The 21925-nt window shown below is 37.1% G+C and overlaps 2 protein-coding genes across 3 annotated transcripts; both read left to right on the plus strand.

Annotated features, from left to right (window-relative positions):
• The first annotated feature begins 202 nt into the window (after window positions 1-202).
• si:dkey-13m1.5 (uncharacterized) lies at window positions 203-9928 on the plus strand. The gene is made up of 8 exons (XM_022669678.2): window positions 203-3068; window positions 3161-3267; window positions 4519-4613; window positions 5086-5198; window positions 6547-6665; window positions 7604-7793; window positions 8688-8776; window positions 9543-9928. The coding sequence occupies exons 1-8, from the start codon at window positions 2540-2542 to the stop codon at window positions 9705-9707; spliced, it is 1407 nt and encodes a 468-aa protein (XP_022525399.2). The 5' UTR covers window positions 203-2539; the 3' UTR covers window positions 9708-9928.
• A 1789-nt stretch (window positions 9929-11717) lies between these two features.
• arrdc2 (arrestin domain containing 2) lies at window positions 11718-21141 on the plus strand. 2 transcript variants are annotated; one of them, XM_007240179.4, is made up of 8 exons: window positions 11718-11978; window positions 17922-17991; window positions 18113-18260; window positions 18377-18479; window positions 18591-18847; window positions 18972-19134; window positions 19254-19405; window positions 19548-21141. In XM_007240179.4, the coding sequence occupies exons 1-8, from the start codon at window positions 11720-11722 to the stop codon at window positions 19599-19601; spliced, it is 1206 nt and encodes a 401-aa protein (XP_007240241.3). In that variant the 5' UTR covers window positions 11718-11719; the 3' UTR covers window positions 19602-21141. The 2 variants fall into 2 exon arrangements, with proteins under 2 accessions (XP_007240241.3, XP_007240239.3); XM_007240177.4 differs by lacking the exon at window positions 11718-11978 and adding an exon at window positions 15320-16528.
• Window positions 21142-21925: the final 784 nt, after the last annotated feature.

Here is a 21925-nt window from a genome sequence, read left to right on the forward strand (position 1 = left end):
CGACTGTCAGTTACAATTACAATTCAGTATTGTATTGTAATTGTTTATACTGAGCTAGGTAAAATAATACATTAATATAATGATTCTAAATAAAATAAAGTAACATTTTAAAATAAGAAAAATAAAGTGCCTCAGTTGAGTGGAGTTTTGGAGTTCAAATATTTTAAAATTTTGGCATGAAGGAAAAAAAGTAAAACAAATTAAATTCCATATTGGAAAAACCTTTTTGCAATTTAGATTACCAAAATATTATTAAATAAATATTCTGCACTGCTCTGTACCAGAACTGTCTGGTGTGTTTTCACTCCCAGATGTTTGGTGGATACTATCGGGATGGCACAAAGATTTCAACCCTCCTTCGGAGGCAACTGTTTATCCTGCTTGGTATCTAAGAAATGGCTTTACAGATTATTCTTCTTAATTCAAAGAGTTAAATGTTTGTGAAACACTTGAATGGAAACCACTCAGCCACTGAACAAATATTTATTCATTTTTATTCATTTATTAATTTTATAACCTGCACACGGATGGCCTGATGAATCCATTGAAGGCTCAGCTACTTTTACATTGAATAATTGTTAGCATGTATGTTGAGCTTCACAGCCCAAGGCAGAAAAGGTTTCTCTACATTTACATTTATCATACGTCTGTGGCAAAACTTATGTCTTGCGTTCTTGCATTGTAGCACGTAGCCTTAACAGAAACAGGTTGGGTTACTCAGTGCTGGAGATTTCTTCACTATTTTTTCAGCCAGCTGTCTGAGAGATGGATGGATGGGTGGGATATGATGATGTGTTTTAAATAAAAGTCAGAATGCAATATGTCATGCAGTTTTAACATTCAATGTGGTCCATCAACAGCAGACACCAGCGAAGATTTTACTTACAGTGCATCCGGAAAGTATTCACAGCACTTCACTTTTTCCACAATTTGTTACATTACAGCCTTATTCCAAATTGTATTAAATTCAAATCTTTTCTCAATATTCTATACAAAATACCCCATTATGACCATGTGAAAAAAGTTTTCTTGAGAGTTTTGAAAATTTATTAAAACAAAAAAACAAAGAAATCATATTTACATCCAGGCACCATTGATGCAGGCTCTTCAGGCTCAGCTGCCAACTACACTTCTGTCTGCTAAAAAACAATGAAAAATGACAAACCAATAATATTTTGACTTCCAACAAAATTAGCTCTTCAAATATGACTAAGACAGCACTGAGACATGATAAATTGATGCAATCCTCTAACTGTTTATCGTGGAAAATTCTGGTCAGAAGTGATTAAGAAGAGTAAGGAGAGATTGTGTTATGGTTGTCTGGGGAAACCATTAATAATTAAATTCCCCCAACAACAAACTGCATGTCAGTGTGTGTGTTTGGCAGGACAGTTGGAGCTTTGGATGGACTTGCTGGAAGGTAAACATTTTCAGTGTTTTATTTTCAGTCTGTGTTTAATGATGATGATCATAAAAATAATAATTAGGAATGCACAGAATTGAACATATATGGCTAAATATAGAATAAACTTTTATTAATTTTGCTGTTTCTTGTTGTTCAAGAAATGTAGGAAGAGCAGTAACATAAGTGCTTCACAACATAAGATAAACACTGAGTGTCCTTGCCTGCCCGTAATAATCCAATCATAATCAGATATAATCTGCATTTATCTTGCCAAGTAAAGAGCATAGACCAGTTTCTCATTGGATTAATGTCTAGAAATCTGATAAGGAGAGCTAGTTTTAGCCCAGCAATCAGATTACTCAGTGCATGTGTACACTTACTCCGTCTGAACATGCATGCAAAAGTAATTAGATTACACAGAAGCTACTTTTTGTCTTTAGGGTGATACAAAAATGCAACATTGCGTACTATTATACTCATAAAAAATAAGTAGTTTTTTACACTTTTAATTATGGAATTATTAAATGCATGTAAACACGCTCAATGAAACAAAAAAACAGAGCACCCCATTCAACTAAAGAGTCAAACTAAGCATGTGCAGAGTAGACTTGGCCTCCAGTAGGGTTCACCTACAATTTGTAAATTTTGCCAAGACTGATAATTTGATTAGATCAACTTTTATCAAGAAACTTGATGCTAGTTGAGGTGATTAGTTTGCTAAAGTTTACTGTGCCATCCACCATGTTTGCTTTAACTTAAAAATCACATTAAATAGGACAATTTTAAGTTTTGTTTCTTTTCAGTGAAACATTTTACATTTGGCCCTGTGGTGGTAAAGTGGCTTTAGAGTCAGAGCTACTAGGAAACTAAAGACGCAAACAGTCAAGCACTGAAGCATGTCTTTATCAGCAATGTATCATCAGAACTCTATTCCTCAGAGTGAACCCCATTGTGATCTCATTGTGCTCCTGGGCTGTAAAGTGTTTGTTCAATCAAGTGTTCTGTCTCACTGCAGCAATTCTTTCAGAGCAGAGGGGAATCGTCTTCAAACAAAAACCCGACAGATTCAACATTAATCAAAAGGTGCAATAGGCAGAATTTCCTCCAGGCCTTTTCTTTCAAATAGAGATCACTATGAATGCGGGTGCATTACTTCAGCCTGCCTCAGGAGGGAATCTCTCGAGATTATCCAACCTCCCATTTTGGGAGAGACGCTGGAAAGATGGGCCTGAGAAGACCTACGAAACTACATCCCAGAAAAGCTTCAGACCACTTCCCTCCATTACCAAAACAGCTGCTGTTACCAAACCTCTACCAGCACAAGTGGTGCACAGGGATCTTCAGCATATCAAGGAGTACGAGTCAGAGTCAGCCAAGGCCTTCTCTTCCCACAATCCTGTGCCAATCACTCGAGTACCAGGATGGACCAAGTATGGCACGAACTGGACGATGCACTCAGATGATCGATGCACAAACTTCCACAGCACTCAGTCTGAGAGCTTCCAAAGTCTGAACACAGCATCCTCAACACACAGGGCTGTTCCTCCTGTTGATTCTGTGCAGCTGAGCTATGCACAGTACAAGCTTCCTGACAGCACTCAGAAAGAAACTTACATCCCACAGACAGTTTCACCGATCATCAGGGCAAAGGTGAAGCACCTGGGTAAGTGAAGTCCTTTCATATTCATTTTGTTATATCCAAGTGAGTGTGCGTTCGGTGTTTTACATCTTACTGTTTTGTTGGTTGTAAAAAAGGTGGACCACCAACAATTAAAGGGGATGAGAAGTGTTCTTCCCAAAACTCACATTATAATGAACACTTCCAGTACAGATGGTGCTCTCCTCCTCAGTCCGTTGAGAAGGTAAGAGTGTCCACACAGTGTTCTGCTGTAGATGTATCTTCTGTTTACACCTATTGCTTGAAAATAGTCTACCAACCAGAATTAAAGAATTGGAAGAAAGTGGACTAAGGCAGTAGAGTTTTGCAGTGTTACATAGTTACATAGTGCTGACCCTGCCTGCTTCATCAAAGTTACACAGTACGGTGAAGCTTGAGATGCCATTCTCCATATTAGAGTCAGTGGAGCATCACATTAATTTTGAAGCTGTTATTTTAAGGTACATAATGGTCCATGCACACCTAATCACTTTATCTGATCTGGATTGTACACTTATAGTCAAGAGTCTTTGGTTAGTCAGACTGAAAGCTGTCAGCAGAGGGAAGCATGAAGTGCTGTAAAACTTTCTGGGAAAACACTGCACTGAGTTTGGATTTGATTTAACACGGTGGAGCAACACCAGCAGGTGACATGACTCTCCAAACCATCACTGATTGTGGAAACTTCACACTAGACCTCAAGCAGCTCAGACTATGTCTCTCCACTCTTCCTCCAGGTTCTGGTCCCTTGATTTCCAAATGAAATGCAAAATTTACTGGAACTAACGGTCAGTGATGGTTTGGAGAGTCATGTCATCTGCTGGTGTTGGTCCACTGTGTTATATCAAGTCCAAAGTCAGTGCAGTGTTTTCCCAGAAAGTTTTACAGCACTTCATGCTTCCCTCTGCTATAATTGACAACTTTTATGGAGATGCAGATTTCATTTTCCAGCAGAACTTGGCACACTTCCCACACTGCCAAAAGTACCAATTGGTCTTATATTAATATACAAATTTTTGGAGTTTACTTATTTATTTTATTTTCATTGGCTGTAAGCCAAAAATAAAATAAATAAACTCTTAAAATAGATCACTCTGTGTGTAATACATCACATTTCCTTTGTACATTCTATGTGGTTTGGCCTTATCCAGATTATTCTAATCTATCTATCTATTAATCTAATCTAATCTATTCTAATACATACTCAAAGCACATGAAGTGACCAGGTGTAAAACCTGGTATATCTAATAAATTGCCATTAAGCCAACTGTAGCTACACACAATTAGCTTTATAGTAATTAGCAAACAGTGTGCAGTTCTTACTTAATAAATCTACATTTTAAGGTGTACAAGGTAATTTTTGTATTTTTGTTATATAAAAGTATTATAATATTTCATGATATTATAGTACTATGCCATAACCCTGTACATATTTTATATATTTGCTTTGGTGCAGCAATACCATTCATCCTTGGTAATGGGGGATAAAGAGAAAATAGCAGAAACTGAGACAACGCACTCAACCTCATTCTGCAACAGACGGGCCTGCAGGTATGAGTATGTTTTACTCTGTATTAGCAGGAGTGTTGCTTTTCATTTATGATGCTTTGGTTAACAGTAATAATGTTTCTAGCCAAGAAGAACATTTTGTTTGGGTTTAAAATGCAATTTAAAAAATGCGATTTATTACACATTTCAGGAGTAATAAAGTAATCAAAGATCTTTTTTTCATACTTTTTAGATGTATTATTTTACTATCATTATTATTAATTATTAAAATATTATTTACATTATTAAATTAGATATATAATTTTCTGTACATTGAATAACTTCACAATGCAGACCTCTTTAAGGTCTCCTCTATAATTTATTTCTTATCTTTTCTGAAGGGTCAGTCAGTTCATTTCTGTTTTACAGATGATTGAAAGGAACAGGATCCATCTTAACATGGTGTCAGTCAGTCTGATATGAAAGAATAATTATGTTTAATTATAAATGACTCAGGCCTGTCTTCTTATCACAGCCCTGTGACGCTGAAGGAACGTCTAGGAATCAACCTTCAATACGATCGAGGCGGACTACCCAACTGGACCACAACTTCATCTGACACTTTTACTGAGATCAAGTCTCGAGCGTGTAATACCCATTACAGCATTATTTCACACATATCATACATGTTACAACTATACAGCAAGCTGCTATCTTATCTTATCTTATCTTATCTAATTGTCTTATGGCAAAGTGTTTGATCTGTTTGATATGGCCCTAAAATAATGTCACAATATTTTAGGAAATTTTGCAATAACGATTTTATTAGCGATATTATAAAACACAGATTTTTTTTCCATGAATCTACTACTGCCACAAGAAAAAATAACATTTTATTTTGTAAAACAGTTTAACTTTTATTTATAAATCTGTTAACATGGCATATACACTACCAGTCACCCAAATTTCCCTTTATTTTTGCCATCTAAGCTCTTCAGGTTCTCTTCAATTGTACAAAGTTTTGGAGTTTTTACCAGGTTTTTGCCAGGGCCTTTAAAGAAAACAAATGAACTAAAAACATTATTTTAGTATATTGTAAATTAGTATATTGTTAAAGTATAAATCCTTTTTTTAAGATGGGAAATTTTAATTGGTTAACAGCTTACAGCTGGTGTGTAGCTTTGGTGTAACTGAACTCTGGAAACTGGATTTAAAAAAAGGTCAATTTGCAAAGCTACTGTATGTAGTAAAGCAGTATTGAAACAGATTGTGTTACTGCACTCTCTACTGCAGAATGAACACACTTACACACAGCACATTCACACTTTCATTATAATAACTAGTAAAATAAGAAACACAGAGTACTCTGTAACTGTTAAATAAATAAGTATTTTCTTTAGAGAAATTACAGATGAAGCCAGAGAGTGGTGAGTACTGTTTTCTAAACATTCAAAAGAATTCAAAAAACTGCTACAGAAGGACGTCTGGCTGACCCACATGGCAACAACACCTTTAGCTCAGCTTAACACAGTTAGAGGTCTGACAGGTGAAGTGCATTAATAAAGTTATTGCTAAGATGAGAAAATATAAAAGCAGCTTGTCTGGGACATACAGCACCGCTACTGGACTACTGAAAAAATAGATGTGTTCTAAAACTTTGACTGGTAGTGTAATAAGAGACCACTTAAAAATGATAAGTTTCTTTGATTTTACCACATTGAAAACTCTGGAATATAATCAACACTCATGCTTGTGAAAGTAGCAGGAATTGTCCAGCAGATGGAGGCATTTCAGTAATATAGCAGTTCTAGTTTTATAAATGTTCTGCTCCAAATCCTGTCACAACACTTTCCTGTAACCCATATTTATAATCAGTACTCATGTGGGAGTCTGTGTGCATTGTCAATAAATCACAGATTACATGTCATTCATGTCACTACATAGCAACAACATTGAAGTAAAGGTTTTAATTTCTCCTTTATTTGCTCTCCAATAGGCCAAGCTCAGCTAGTCCGGAGAAACAGAAATGTCAGCTCCTTGCCTCCAGGAGATACGGACAAGATACGCCACCAAAAGAGGATGACGGACACCACTAACAGCTTCTTCTTTCCAGAGGTGGATTGGGGGTTTTTATTCTATCATTGGTCACCAATCCTGGACCCCTAAATCCGATTCACTAGATACATTCAGTCCTGTTACAAGACCATGTTCAAATAGCAAAAATTATCTGTTAGATTTTGTAAGAACACAAAGTTAGACCTCCATGGTAACCAAGAGGAAGATGACTGGTGACCAGTCTGGCCATTTATTTGCAAAGCCCAATGATGGACTTCGCGTGATATCTGGCTGTCCACACTCTCAAAATTTAATCTGGATTAATAAACATATTTTAAACTAACATATTTCAGATCAACAAGCACAATTTAATATCAGACAAAGATAACCTGAGTATCGTATTTTATGGACAATAAGTTGCTCCGGACTATAAAGCTCACTATCAATGAATGTCTATTTTCTGGTCTATTTTCAAGAGGCATTTAGTAAGGAACAAGGGTGTTGCCATGTTTCCCTTCTAATGGGGAAGCGCCTAGGTAAACAAAACTGTAATTCTTTAAAAAAAAAAAACACTTTTTCTTCTCTTCCACTCTTGAATTTCTTCAGATCGGGGCACAATGTGTTGCTTTTTGAGATCTTTTATCCTGTTTCATGTTGTCAAACAGGTTATATTTAACTAATTCCTTGGTTCTTCAGTTCAGTTTACCAAAAAATATAGTACATTATGGTTAATTTAGGGTGGGCAACTACTCTTACACATAGGCCCAGGTTGTTTGGACAGATTGTTTCCCTTAATAAATAAAATCATAATTTAAATACAGATTTTTTTTTCTTAGGTTATATTTGTCCAATATCAATGTTTGTTTGATAATCTAAAAATGTAAGTATGGCAAAAATCAGAAACAAAAGAAATCTGTAAGGGGGAAATACTTTTTTCACAGCACTGTATATAACTATCAAAGCTGTTTGATTAATGTCTAATTCTTTTTCTGTCACAGGAACACACTTCCCAGTTCCCAGTTCATGTAAATGGTGCGAATATCAGAACCAAAAGCAATGTCCAGTTTGGACGCCCCGAAATGGCTGGGATATTTTACAGCACAACAAATCTTGAAAACTATTTGCAGAAACAGCTGACTCCAGTCCAGCGGCATCACTGCCCTCCCTCCCAAATACTGCAATATGAAGGTGAAACTGAAAGAGCTAATGTTTATTTAGTTTAGCTCAAATTGATTAAGCACAGAACTGACTGAAAAGTGTGTATGTATACAGTGGGGACCATTATTATTTGGTCCACTGCTGATTTTGTTACAAAGACATGAACAGTCTGGAGCCTCGTGGCCTCAGCTAGAACACTGTAATTGTGTTGTGGATGGGTCTTACAGCATGACAATGACCCAAAACATATGGATAGGGCAACAAAGGAGTGGTTTAGGATGAAGCACATTAAGATCCTGGAGTGACCTAGCCTGTCTACAGACATAATCCCAAAGAAAAGCTTTGAAGGAAGTTTAAACTTCAAGTGACATCCTTTAAACTTTTAAGATTAGGAGATTTTCTTTAAAAAGAAATGAACCAAAATCTCTCCTGAGATGTGCGCAAACCTAGTGTCCAACTACATACAAGTCAGGTTTGGCTTAGATACTGAATCAGTTACTTATTTCACCTAATCAAATACAAATTGATTTTTTACTTTTATTTTATGTTTTTGTTCTGCAATGTTTGCTGATATTGTGTCTCTCTTGGTTACAATAAACATGCCATAAAAAGTGTAGACGGATCATATTTACAAAATCAGCAGGGAAACAAACGTCCCCACTGTATGTAACGAATACTCAGAAAAGAAATACTACAAAATTGTCACTGGGGTATCTCGAAATGTTTTTAAGCAGGATTCTAAGCATTCTGGGCATTTTCATGTTATTATGTTACTGTGATAATTCAGTATGGGTTGCTTGACTACACAGTATCAAAATATAGGCATTTATAAAGGCTTGAAAGATTACTAAATCCAACAGTTTTTGCTGTAGTATTTGTAAAACATGTATAAATCTGTCTTTCTTTTCTCTATATTATCTTTAGATGCTGTTCCAGCTGTAAGTACAATGCATAGTGATTACACTCTACTAAACGGCAGAAAACATGACCTAAGTCCTGAGCAGCTTTATCAGGTAAACATTTTTTCTTGAGCTTTTGTTTGGTTCATTATTTATTTGATTGTTGAATAGATGGCCACACATAATTTATTTTATTTTTATTACATTGTGGAATAGGGATTTGTTAATATATAGCTTCTAGTTGTTAATACGTTTTTACCAATTACCAATTTTCTTTTTTTATGGAATTTTTTACGCCTGTAGTTTATTTGTTCTGGTTTAGGTTTGTACATGGGACTAGCCAGATTTTCTTTATTTTTGCTTTTTTCATCATATTTACATTTTTTCAGATTATCAAACAAACTTTAAAGCTGATGTATATAGGACCCTCTCTAGTGAGAATGAGTAATTGCACAGAGCATGCAAAAGAATCATTTTAAACTAGGTGGGTGTGATGCGGTCTCCTTTTAGAGCTGATGAATCATGAATCTGATTCCAGGTTATGTTCAGTCAGAGAGGTCATTGTGGTCATTTGTTACCCTTGTTAACTTTACCAGGTGTTCCTGGTTTTCTTGTGTATATAGAGCCAAAGAACACTGGTTTCAGAGCTGTGAGGGTCCTTGCCTGGTCTTGTTTTTTTCTGTTGTTTCTTGTTAAGCCGGTCTAGTTTTCATCTTTAGTCTTTTCTTTGTGGTTTTGTTTAGTTTGCTTAGTCTTGTTTTTTAAGGTTTTGCACTATCCTACCTGTGTTTACTTTCTGTTCTACTTTTGGTTTACTCTTGTTTGTTAAATAAATCGTCCATCCTCTCGTCCCTCACAAGCATTATGTTTTTTTTCTCAGATAAAAGACAGTCACATCAGGCTTCCCCAAAATGGAATTTACTTCACAACGACCCACAAAGAAGCTTTTGAGCCTAAGCCTATCTCCAAGACATCTTTGGACAACCCACCCCTGCAGAATATCAGCCACATGCCTTTTGGACCAGGGCAACATGCTGCTAAGTGATGCCCAAAGCTTAAAAGCTACCCCTACCTAAAATGTAAAAAGTAAATGTAAAATGTGAGTTGTCTTCTCAAATAAACTTTATTAAAGCCCCTTTTGCTCTGCCAATGCTTTTGTATTTACACAGGCAAATATCTTATCAGAGCAAAAATACTGTTTGCGGCCTGCTGTGAAAATGCCACGTGTTCGGCATGAAGCTGCGCATGTGAGAGAAGTTGGGGTTAAATGATAACAGGACTGGTGCAAGTAACAACAGTCAACAGTAACTGGATGCCTGTTAATATGGGTTTCTGGGTTAATACATTCAGCAGAATTAGACTAATATATTCTTCATGAACTAGGCATGTTGAGTATGCTATGTGTGAAATATGACAGTAGAGTGTTAAAATGTAGCTTGTTTAAACCTGTAGCTCGACGTACAGCTTTACAGTGCCTACAGGAAGTTCTGTGCAGTGACGGGAATATATTAGATAGAGTATATTTTCTTCCGTAACTCTTGTGACAAAGATAGAGTGCTATAGTGCTATTAACACTTTGCCTTTCTTGTTGATTTTTCTCTAAACAAACAGCAGTGCTTGCTGCTGTGACAGCTGTGTAACCTTGAACTTGAATGCCGTTTGCTTTGGAGTCCTTCTTTGTTGACTAAAATGGTATTAGCAGGATTTAGCCTACCTTAGCCTCTGTAGTGAAATGGGATTGATTTTTACTTTGCTTGATGTCTGCAAGATATAACGATACACATTTTTACCAACTCTTACTACAACAAAATCACCTGACTAGGCTTAAGGAGCCTTTCATTGTTGGCCGTACACTCCCTGCTGTAAGAGAGAGCTAGGTAAATACTGAGTGTATATTAGCACTACAAACAATCAGTGCTGAAATACAGTAAATACTTAAGAATGTAGGTTATAATTATACATTTTATTTAATCATAATTAGGAACATTTGTACTTTATTTTGCGTTGTACTCATACTTAACTGTCCATCAGAATAGACCATAAACCAGCCAATTAACAAGTTTATATAAAAACAGCAGTACAAGAGCCATTGAGACAAAGTAACAGCAATTTTTTATTACTAATAATCATGTTTTATTTTTTTACTGGGTTTTGGGTTATGAAAGTAAATGGTCAGTATGAAATATCAAATATTACACAGGCTTCCAATGCAATAGAAATTTAAAAAGCCTTTAAAATATTTTAGTTAGTTGGATTTATTTACTATATAATACTTAATAGAAAATTAGAGTATTCTTTTCTGTGCATTACAGAAGGAAAACAGCATTCTTATTTTTTATGTTTTCATATGAACAAAACACATCATTAAGTCATTATAGAAATATTATTTAATGTAAGAAGAACAGTAACACCAGACATTTTATACAAAACAATAGAGTACACTACACTACAATATGTGCACAGAGAGAAAGCTTCAAGTGCTGGGGGTGTGTGTGGAATATAAGAGTACAGCTGCGGGAGGGCGTGACCTCATGTGTCTTATCTTATTGGAGCGTTTAGTAGAGGGCGTGGCCCGAACAGGCAGTGGATTTAAATTTCACTGGCTCTGTTATTGTGTGTGATGTGGACACTGTACTGCCAGCAGCCTGTGAGGTACGTGACAGATATTTTCTTTTGCTTAACATTTAAAAGCCTCAGAAAAGACTATAAATGTTGAATTATTAAATTGTTAAAGAGTATAGCTACAACCTGCTTGCAACGTGTTAACACTGTAAAAGTGATAATATAAAAAAAGATTAAGATATACAATAATAAAAGTGCATTACACATTTAAACTTTTTTAACAAGTGCAATGTGTTTATTATAAGATATTTTAAATAAATATAGTATCAATTAATATAACCTAGGTTTATTTTATTATAAAATTAGTAGTTATAATCTCATTCTAATGATTAAAAACAGTGGGTAATTTGATTTGCTAAGCTAGCCATGTTTATTTAACGTATCACGTTATACGTATACCGTTTTTTTTACTCTGCAGTGTTTTCTTCCATAGCCATGGCTTTTAAGAATATCGAGCGCTTTGCTCTGGAGCTGGACGGCCCGGAGGACGCGGTGTACGGCAGCGGGGAGCCGGTGAGCGGGCGGGTGGTGCTGGAGCTCCGGCGGGAGGTGAGGGTGGCGGCGCTGGAGGTGTTTGGCCGGGGAGCCGCTACAGCTCACTGGCTGGAGAACCGCAGCGCCGGGGTGAACACAGCCTACAGCGACTACACCTCCAAAATAACCTACTTCCGCAAGAGACAGAGGCTCATTCGAGGTGTGTAATAAATACTGTTATAAATACCCTTGTGTAATAAATACCCCCCCCCCCCCCCCCACCCCAAAAAAAAAATTAGAGCACTTATTTTGAGAAAATGAGAAATGGCTAAATTAACAAAAAAGATGCAGAGCTTTCAGACCTCAAATAATGCAAAGAAAACAGGTTTATATTCATAAAGTTTTAAGAATTCAGAAATCAATATTTGGTGGAATAATAACCCTGTTTTTTAATCACAGTATCTTGGCATGTTCTCCACCAGTCTTACACACTGCTTTTGGATAATTTTATGCCACTCTGGGTACAAAAATTCAAACAGTTCAGCTTGGTTTGATGGCTTGTTATCACCTATCTTCCTCTTGGTTGTATTCCAGAGGTTTTCAATTTAGTAAAATCAAAGAAACTCATGATTTTTGAATGGTCTTTTATTGTTTTTTCAGAGCTGTATTTCAGAGCATTAGTGTTCATCTATAATTGTTAACCTACTTATACCCTCAATAGCATGGTGTTTCCCTCAGGCAACAAAACTATAACTAGTTTTTTGGTTACTACACTCTTCATTTAATGTTTGTTTAATATAATGCCACAAAATACGTGGCCCTTTCAAATAAAATTCGGAATATATGTGTGTTTGAGATTTGATCTGTGGGCTAAGCCATCCTCCAAAGCCACATTGGATGCAATGCCAGCAATTGGTAACATAGGGGTGATTTTTTTTAATGTTTAATTTGAACATTTAAACTTTTACCAATAAAAAAACATGTATATGTACTTGAATATGTAAATAAGTATCATATTTTAGTTTAGGTCAGTGTAATATTTATCAATTAAATTTTCTGACTATTTGGTGCTAAAGTTAAATAAAATAAAAAATTGGATGTAAAAATGTGTTTCGTAAAAAAGTTTTTTTTTTATCGATATAAAAAAATAACTTTTGGTCCACACAGAAAGGTCAGTGAGACATTACATAGTAACATTTTTTCACTATTGGGGAGCTAAATTTGAAAATTTGTACCTCACTTAATTTTATTTCAGATTGTGATGTGAAGAAATGAAAAACTTAAAAAATTGAAAAATAGATGAAAACTTGTGTCATCTCTTCTACATCAAATGAGAAAGATAAATGATTTTACATGATGTTTTACATAGAGTTTTCTATTTTCAAACACCAAATATTCAAAAAGACTGAAGTGTTTAACATTACTTCACTAAAAGTCATTATCTTCCCTTGTAAAGTTTCTATTTGCAGCAATTTGTGTGACAACAATGATGAGTGTGTATTCAGAATAGAGATTATTTTTATGGCCTTTTATTGCCAGGTTTATAGTTTTTTCCTTTATCACTAAAATAAAAAAAGTGCATATACTCTCTAATGCACCATCTCAACCTGCATCACAGTGTAATTTTCCATAACATTCACAATGAAGCAGGCAAGCAAGTATAAAACAGTGAGCCATGTGCTTTTTAGATGGTTGGGGTGTTTGTAGAAGCACTTGTGTTTACACTGTCGAGGTCCAGAAGAACTGTGCCCAGACACTCGTCTGGCTGATCATTAATCTGCTGGTCAAAAGCAGCAACAAACAACTCTGTATGTTATTAGGACCCTGCAGTGTGCTGCCCTTTAACCTGCCTGAACTGGTACAGAGGCAGGAGTGTGATTGGTAGCAGCAATATATGCACATGTGGGGATAACAAATTCTCTTCTTCCTTATCTCAGTTTCATGAAATCTGATGGCAGCATCGTGCAAAATGGAGTGCACTGTCGTAAAATTGTGTAACTGTTTACACATGCGTGATAAAGACTTGAACCGGTCCTGTGTAATACGTAATGCACGATGGTTCAAAGACTTATATGTACTCAGATCGTTTATTAATCAATTTATTGTTGCTTACTTGCATTCATACATGCGTAAGCAAATTGGATCTATTGATTTAGGTTGAATTAGGCCATTGCTTCATTCTTTGTGTGGCATTGTTGGGTAAGCCAGAAAACTTCTTTGAAATGTCAAGACATTCTGCAATACAGCAAACAGTTTTGCACCATATAAAATATTGCTGACATAATGGGAGGTCTGTTGGTGTTGTAAAGAATATTTAGTACATTTTCTGCCTATAGAAAGGAAAGGCTATGAAGTTTAACAATGGAAAACTATACTATACAATTGATCAGGTACAGTGCAAAACTTTTCTACACTATATACATGATATGTCACACTATATGACACAGATGTGCAAACATACACTCACACACAGCTTGTCTGGTCTCCATAGAGAAGCCTATTTGTGCCACACTTAATTCCAGGGGTGGGCTGAAAAGATGTAGGTGCTCCATCCAACACTTCCCAATGCTACACAATTTACCATAACTCTCTCTAGACAATTGAGGCCATTACTTTAACCAAAAGAGGATAAACTTATTTTTAATACTCTTGATTTTGGAAAAAAGTATCCTAGTTGGTAATGATGAAAGGCTCATAGTAATAATACATGTTCCAGTGCCATTCTACATACATTTTCATTTGTTTTAAAGCATTGTTTTCTCTGTTATATTAGTGTACGAAGTAATTTGTAGTATTAATAAGATTCCTAAGGAATACTTTTTTAACTCTTTTAGCCAGTGAGAGCTACCAGTCATTGAGAGTTTTTTCATAATTTACATTTTGTATTGTAGATTAACACTAAAGCCATCCAAACTATGAAGAAAAACACAGGCAATTATTTAGTGAACTAAAAAGGTATCAAACAAACCAGAATGTTTTATATTTTAATTATTCAATGTAAGCACATTTTGCTTACATGACAGCTTTTCACAGCTTGGCATTTTCTCTTGTCAAAAGTCATGCCCTCTTAATGTGTTTGAGAGCATCATTTGTGTTGTGAAGAGGTAGAGTTGGTATACAGTGAATAGCCCTATTTGAGTAATGTTCTAATTCATATTATGGCAAGAACTGACCCAAGTAAAGAAAAAAATATTTGAAAAATTGCAAGAACTTTTAAAGAAAGGATCCTTAAGTGCAGTCACCAATAAAAACCTTATGAAGAAACATGCTCTCATCAGGACAGCCCCAGGGAAGAAAGAACAAGAGTTACCCTGGTTGCACAGGATAAGTTCATCAGAGTTACCAGCTTCAGAAACAAGAAACTCAGAACTCAGAAAGTTCACAGCAACCAAAATAAGAGCCACCTAAATGCTTTAGAGTATTTTGAGTTGTTTGACACTTTTAAATCAGGTTTAATCAGTTAATCTTTTTTGATGTTAATAAATTAAATAAGGAAATAAAGAAAAGCATTGAATGAGAAGGTGTGTCCACACTTGTGTCTCGTACTGTATGTATTGGTGTGGCCTTACCAACATCTGATCCAAGTAAGGTTCTGTGAGAGTAGGGCTTCTGCTTTCTGCAGCTTGGGTAGAAGAGCTCTAGAGGGAGCCAGAGTTAAAGGGAAAGTTCACTAGTCCAGAAGTTGTTCTGCACACTTTTAGGGACTTAGAAGTGTGACTCGGTGTTTTAAGTTTCCACAGGGTGGTGCTATACTTTCTTTTTGTTGAAACTCTTCCTTTCTTTGTCTTTTTTTTTTCTCGTGGTGCTTATGGTGTGTTCTGCTTGTTTTGTTGCATGACTGTATAGTTCATTTGCTTGGCTAGTTATATATTTGGGTGCTTTGGGCATAATATAACTTAAACAAAATGTATATCTTGTGCTCAGTTTATACTAGGCTTTTCTTTACTTCTCCACGTTTGCTTATAAATGAACTTTTATTGAATTTTATTTTATATGCATGCTTATAATAATGCATTAAAATGTGGTAACGTTTTTTTCTTTTAGTTTTTAGTTGGTGTAAAAAAGTGATTTTGTTTTGCCTTCGTTTAAACCGAGCTTATCTGGGCTAAACAAGCCTAAAAAGGCAGGACCTGTATCTCTGAGCAGTGTTTTGTTTTGAAGCTGTGTTCTCTCTCTCGCTCTCGGTGGGTTTGAGCATGCTCAGTCAGCTTGTTTTCGACTAAGAACCTGGAGCCATCAATCATCACCCGAAGCCCCGCCCACCGCTCCACTTCTTCCACACCCAGCCCGAGCCGCTGATTAGCTCGCTGCTCTTGGTTGCCTGGTTTCTTACATAATTACCCTGCAGGCCCCGCCCCTTATTTGCTCAGTTAAAGGTAGTGTGGAGCCATGAAGCCCTTCAGTTTTGTTTTGAAGCTCAGGCGGAGTTCAGACCCCTCCCCAGCACTTTAAAACTTTTACAACCCCCAAGTTTACGCCTCGTTTAGAGAGCCGAGATGATTTTCGACAAGCTGAAAAAGTTCCTCATCGTGTTCGACTCGCCGGAGGTGGACTCGCCCCCGGTGTTCAGCAGCGGGGACGTGGTGTCCGGCAGAGTGGTGCTCGAGCTGTCCGCAGAAAGCAGCGTGGAGTCGCTGAAGCTGCACGCGGAGGGTTTTGCAAAAGTTCACTGGACGGAGTCTCGCAGTGCGGGCTCCAGCACAGCCTACACCCAGAACTACAGCGACGAAGTGGAGTATCTGAACCGCAGAGAGGTGCTGCTGCAGGCAGGTCAGTCATTCAGGCTGAATCGGGGCTCGAGCTTCTTGTTGTTGTCTTGAATGAGAGAAAGGAGGAGGAGGAGGAGGAGGGGAGGGGGGGGGGGGGGGGTCTCTATCACTTTAAGTCAGCACTCAGTTCCTTCAGGTTAACCTACCTAAAGCTAACTTCTTGTCTGAACATGTCTGAGCAAAATCTGATTTAGCTGATCTATAGGTTTGTAAACAGCATTTGAGCATTTACATCCTGAGGCATGAAGTCTTTTGTTCACCAGACTGCTTGTTTTTAACAAAAGAAAAACGCCAGAAATGAAAGGAAAGTGAAGAATCATGAAATAATGTCATATCACGGCTGTCACACAACTGTTTTCGTAATGTTTTCAGTTTCTTTAGTATTACATCGTGTCAGAATTTCTAATTTTGTGAACACACCTGTAGAAATGCACCAAAGTTACTATAAACAACATATTTACATCGACTTTTTACATTCAAATTTATTTTTTATATATTGATTTCTTCCTCTGTAAAACTACTATTTTGAAGATTCAAGTTGTTGCCTGACTGCTTGTTTTTAACTAAAGAAAAAAAAAAAGTCAGAAACAAAAGAAAAGTGAGGGATCAGGAAATAATGTCCTCTCATGTCTGTGACAAGTTTGGTGCTGCTTGTTTTTGTTGAAAACAAAATAGTGAGGAATAATATATTTTATATCATTTAATATCATAACATCACACAATGTTTCTGAAAAGTTGTTCTGTAGCCATTCAATTTCTTTAGTATTGCATTGTGTCAGAACAAAAAAAAGATAAACAGACCAGTACATGCTCCAAAAGTACTTTGAAATAATATAATATTTTACCTTGACTTCCATTTAAATATATTTATTTTCTCTATTTTGAAGATGTTTTTTGTTAACTTTGTTTTTGCCTGACACAAAACATACGTGTAGTAGATCAATAATATTGCCTTGTAATATTTTTCTCCATTGTTAGTACAATTTGTCACTTAATTCTGCAAATCTAATAATATCAGTGCATTTGTGTCAAAAAGCTTGGCTTTGTGCAACCTACTACCCATGGCCTAAATCGTATGCAGTATTTGCTATCCTTTGTTTATCCTCAGTTGCTGCTGAATTAACCTCTTACAGATGTGCACTATTTGTTGATTTTAAGTTAATGTCGAAATCAGCACTGAGTATGAAAGTATAAAAGTGTTTATAGTCTTATATCTACATAGTATTATAGTATGTTGTTTTGTTCAGGCCTTTAGTGATTTATTGTGTTGCAGAGCATCTGCTGATGCCAGTTCTTCTTGTTGTTTTTGAGGACTGTCCTACTTCAGCACACAAACACTGTTTTCAGGATGTATTGGAGGTTTTAACTGTAGTGTGCTAATCTGTTTCCCACAGATAATGGGGAACTGACCACCCTTCCTGCTGGAAGACATGAATACCCCTTCAGTTTCCAGCTGCCCGAGGAGTGAGTTTGCTTTTTATTCTGATTAGTCTCGCCCCAAGGGACTGCTTTTTTTTTTGTGTAGTTTATTTTTTTTAAGCCAGTGTAAATGTGGAAAATAACCAATGTGTGTTTACTCCTTCAGGACACTGGTCACCTCCTTTGAGGGCAAGCATGGCAGCATTCGCTACTGGGTCAAGGTGAAGCTGCATCGACCCTGGTGCACAGTGAAGAAGATCAAGAAGGAGTTTACAGTTATTGAGCCCATTGATATCAACACACCATCCCTTCTTGTAAGCTTGACTTGCTAATGATCTTTTTGATTATGCAGGATGTTTTTTTTTGTGATTTCTGGTTTTGAAGACAAGCAAAGCTCCAAACATGCTAAATTTTAACTCTTAATTTGCAGGCACCTCAGGCTGGAACCAAAGAGAAGATGGCCCGCGCCTGGTACCGTAACTTCGGGCAGGTTTCAATCACTGCAAAAATCGACCGTAAAGGCTACACACCAGGTGAGGGCAACATACCTTACGCATATATTTGTAGAGATCAGATGTATTAAGAAAAAAAATAAATAAAACCAACACACTAATGCATTATTCTTCCTTTTTTTTTTATTATAGGTGAAGTGATCCCAGTCTTTGCAGAATTCGATAACTCAACTTCACGATCAGTGGTGCCCAAGGCTTATATCACTCAGACGCAGACGTTTATCGCAAGGGGTACCATGAAGCAAAAGCGCTCTGTCGTTGCCACACTGTGTGGAGATGCAGTGGGAGCGCGGCGTAGAGAGACCTGGCACGGCCGAGCCATCAAAATCCCTCCTGTTGGGCCGTCCATCCTCCAGTGTCGCATCATCAAAGTGGAATACATGCTCAGGGTGAGTGCTGATGTTTCTGCATCCGTCTGCAACTGCTCTTTAGGTTTCACTGGTTTGAACTACGAAGTTTAATTGTCGTCTTCATATGTGTAATGTAATGTCTTTTTATTTCTCAATCCATTAGGTTTGTGTGGATGTTCCTGGTACCTCCAAGCTGTGTCTGGAGCTTCCACTGGTCATGGGGACCATCCCTCTCCATCCTTTCGGCAGCCGCACCTCCAGCGTCAGCAGCCAGTACAGTCTGAACCTGGAGTGGCTCCGCATGGCCATCCCCGAGCAGCCTGAGCGTGAGTATCTTAACCATAGTCTTGTGTTTTTCTTCTATACCTCATGTTAGCATTCTTTCAAGCACACATTTGACACGTTTGTTTCTTACCTTTCTTCTTTTTTATTTTTTTTTAAACAGCTCCTCCTGAGTACAGCTCCGTCGTGACTGAGGAAGAGTCCGTGCAGAATTCTGCAGCTCGACAAGAGGAGGACCTCAGTGGGGTGCTGGAGCGGCCTTTCATGGCCTATGTGCAGGAATTCCGATTCAGGCCACCTCCTGTGTACAGTGAGGTAAGCAAGCACATCAAACGGTGATTATTTGGAACGTGTTGACGTTCCAAAGCCGTAAACAATTCCTCAACTTCTACAACTTTTACAACTTCTGAAGTGTCTCAATTACTAAAAACCTCATTCATTCCCCTTCCATCCTCAGGTGGACCCCAATCCTCAGCCCTTCAACATGAGACCCCGTTGCATGACCTGTTGAACGCCATTGCATCTGAGCATCATGTGGTGATGTGCTGATTGAAACGAAGCAAAGATTTGCTTTCTTCCTGGATGCCCTGGATCGCTGAGACTGGTACTCATCTCTTGGGACTTGCCTCATCGCCCAAGGGTCTGCAGTGCCAATCGAGTGGAGGGGCCGAGAAGGAGGAATCGGTTGCTTGATTGACTGATTGGACTATCTGGCCGGATAATATTCTTTCACATCCTTTCAAGTCCCTGCAAGAGAGGGAAAAGGTGCGAGTTGGATGGATTTGTCTGGTCATTTCAGAGTCCTCAGACCTCAGTCTGCTGTGGTCAGTGCCCGCTAACGATCGACTGTCAACCTACCAAGTTTGCAACTGGTGGAAATCTGTGGACTGTTTGTGTTCTGGGGAAGGAGATTAAACCAAGAAGAAGAAGCCGCTTATAAATGGTGCCTAACCGTGAAGGTTCCTGTATTTATTTCAAGTGAACATTTTGGTTTATCCTGTATTAATATCATCACCTAATAGTTGACGCAATAATGTCGCAATAATGAACTGTCGACCCTGATCTGTGGTAGCCAAAATGCTTCCTTCCAAAGTGCCTTCCCTTGCTTTCCCTATTACAGTCCTACCATCAAGAAATAATGTTAATCTTATGATTTTAAGCTCGTATGTTGTGCTGTGTATGCAGGTGACATAAGATCTAGTGTAAAGGTAGTGCAGGTTCAGACCTGCTGCGATATGCACGGGTGATACTGGGCATGAAAGTTAAGCTGTGTGCCAATGAGATTTGTCAGATATTGCATTAGAATCGTGGAGGCAGCAAAGTTTGTGTGGGTTTTATTCTTGAAGAGAAAAAAACAAACAAACCCACCATCGTACTTCTGAAGTTTGGTAGACTTGAACTTGTCAGGCTTGAGTGCGAGAAAGAAAGAGAGAGAGAGAGAGAGAAACAGAGAGGATGCGCTGATGGCATGTAGCTGCTCATCAGTGTTCGTGTCTTAATTCGCAAAGAAAGAAAGCGAATGCAAAGCTACATATATACATATTCATATACCAATGTTACTGGGAATGATTACTGCTCAGTTCTGCTGATTGGCTGTTGTGGTGTTTTCTGCCAGTGGATGTACAAAAAATATATGATCATTACTCAACATAAAACAACAGCACAGTTCAGTACAAAGCTGCAGCAGGCACAAACTATTAGAGCTCTAGTAACGTCAGGAGGAGGATGATTACGAGCCATGTTTGTTCAAGGTGCCTTATTTTTTCTTTTTTTTGTCTTGTTTTGTTGTTTTTAACAGCAATCAATATCGAGTACAGGGATTATGCACAATGTTGCAGTAAGCTTTGAACTTGTTATGCCACTCTGAAGTGTACTTAACATTCCAAAAAATGGGAAGGATTTTCCTCATTTCCAAATGACTTCAGGTTGGAACACACTGAATGTAAAGTTCATGGCACTCATGTAAACATGAATGTATTTTCTAGTCTTTTTTCCATGTCAAATATATTTTTTGCATATCATTTTATAATAAAAACAAAAGAAAAAGTAAACGTACAATCTTGGTTGGTTTTACTTTATCTAACTGAATACAACCAGAGGTGTCAAGTAATGAAATACAAATACTAAATGTATCTTGAGTAGAAATTTTGGTAATTTGGTAATTCCTTTTTTAGGCAACTTTTTTACTTTTACTCTTTACAATTATATGAAATTTCTACTCCTGGTAGAAATTAGCATTTAATTTCAGCCTTTTAATTTTATCGTAAGATAAAAAAGAAAACCTATCCAGCTAAATCTCTCCGTCCAGAGTGAATTTGGTTGTGGTTTGATGAGAAGTATAAACATATACCATTCTGACACCCTATTGGTTGATACGCGACCCACTATTGAATCATGAGCGAAATGTCCCAAATAAGCTTCTTTAATATATTTGTATTATACAAAATACATTTACACAATACATTTTCAATAAGCAAATATGCGGCTGAAAACAGTTAGACTAGTTCATCCCAAAATATTCACCATCATTACCGTTTTAATATAACATTTATAGTCATTATGGCTTTTAGAAAAATATTTTTTATTTCTTGTTATTTATGTTTAAGTAGTTTTAAAACGAGTACTTAAACTTAAATAAAAAAGCTTGAGTTGATACTTAAATTTCTACTTTAGGTATTTTAAAGTCTAGTATCCATATTTCTGCCTTTTTTCACACCTTTATATACAACCGCTTGTGAATGGCAGCACAACGTATTCACCAGTCATGAAACATGACAGCATGCATGACCATAATAAGATGGATTTGTGGGCTACTCCACCACTTTGTTATGGCGT

The sequence above is a fragment of the Astyanax mexicanus genome, chromosome 16 (genome assembly GCF_023375975.1).
Source record: "Astyanax mexicanus isolate ESR-SI-001 chromosome 16, AstMex3_surface, whole genome shotgun sequence".
NCBI lineage: Eukaryota > Metazoa > Chordata > Actinopteri > Characiformes > Acestrorhamphidae > Astyanax > Astyanax mexicanus.

Coding starts and splice junctions, on each gene's coding strand:
- si:dkey-13m1.5 (XM_022669678.2), top strand. CDS start 2,540: ATGAATGCGGGTGCATTACTTCAGCCTGCCTCAGGAGGGAATCTCTCG. Junction 4,614..5,085: donor TGCAACAGACGGGCCTGCAG/GTATGAGTATGT, acceptor TTCTTATCACAG/CCCTGTGACGCTGAAGGAAC. Junction 5,199..6,546: donor TGAGATCAAGTCTCGAGCGT/GTAATACCCATT, acceptor GCTCTCCAATAG/GCCAAGCTCAGCTAGTCCGG.
- arrdc2 (XM_007240177.4), top strand. CDS start 16,255: ATGATTTTCGACAAGCTGAAAAAGTTCCTCATCGTGTTCGACTCGCCG. Junction 18,848..18,971: donor AAGTGGAATACATGCTCAGG/GTGAGTGCTGAT, acceptor TCAATCCATTAG/GTTTGTGTGGATGTTCCTGG. Junction 19,135..19,253: donor CATCCCCGAGCAGCCTGAGC/GTGAGTATCTTA, acceptor TTTTTTAAACAG/CTCCTCCTGAGTACAGCTCC.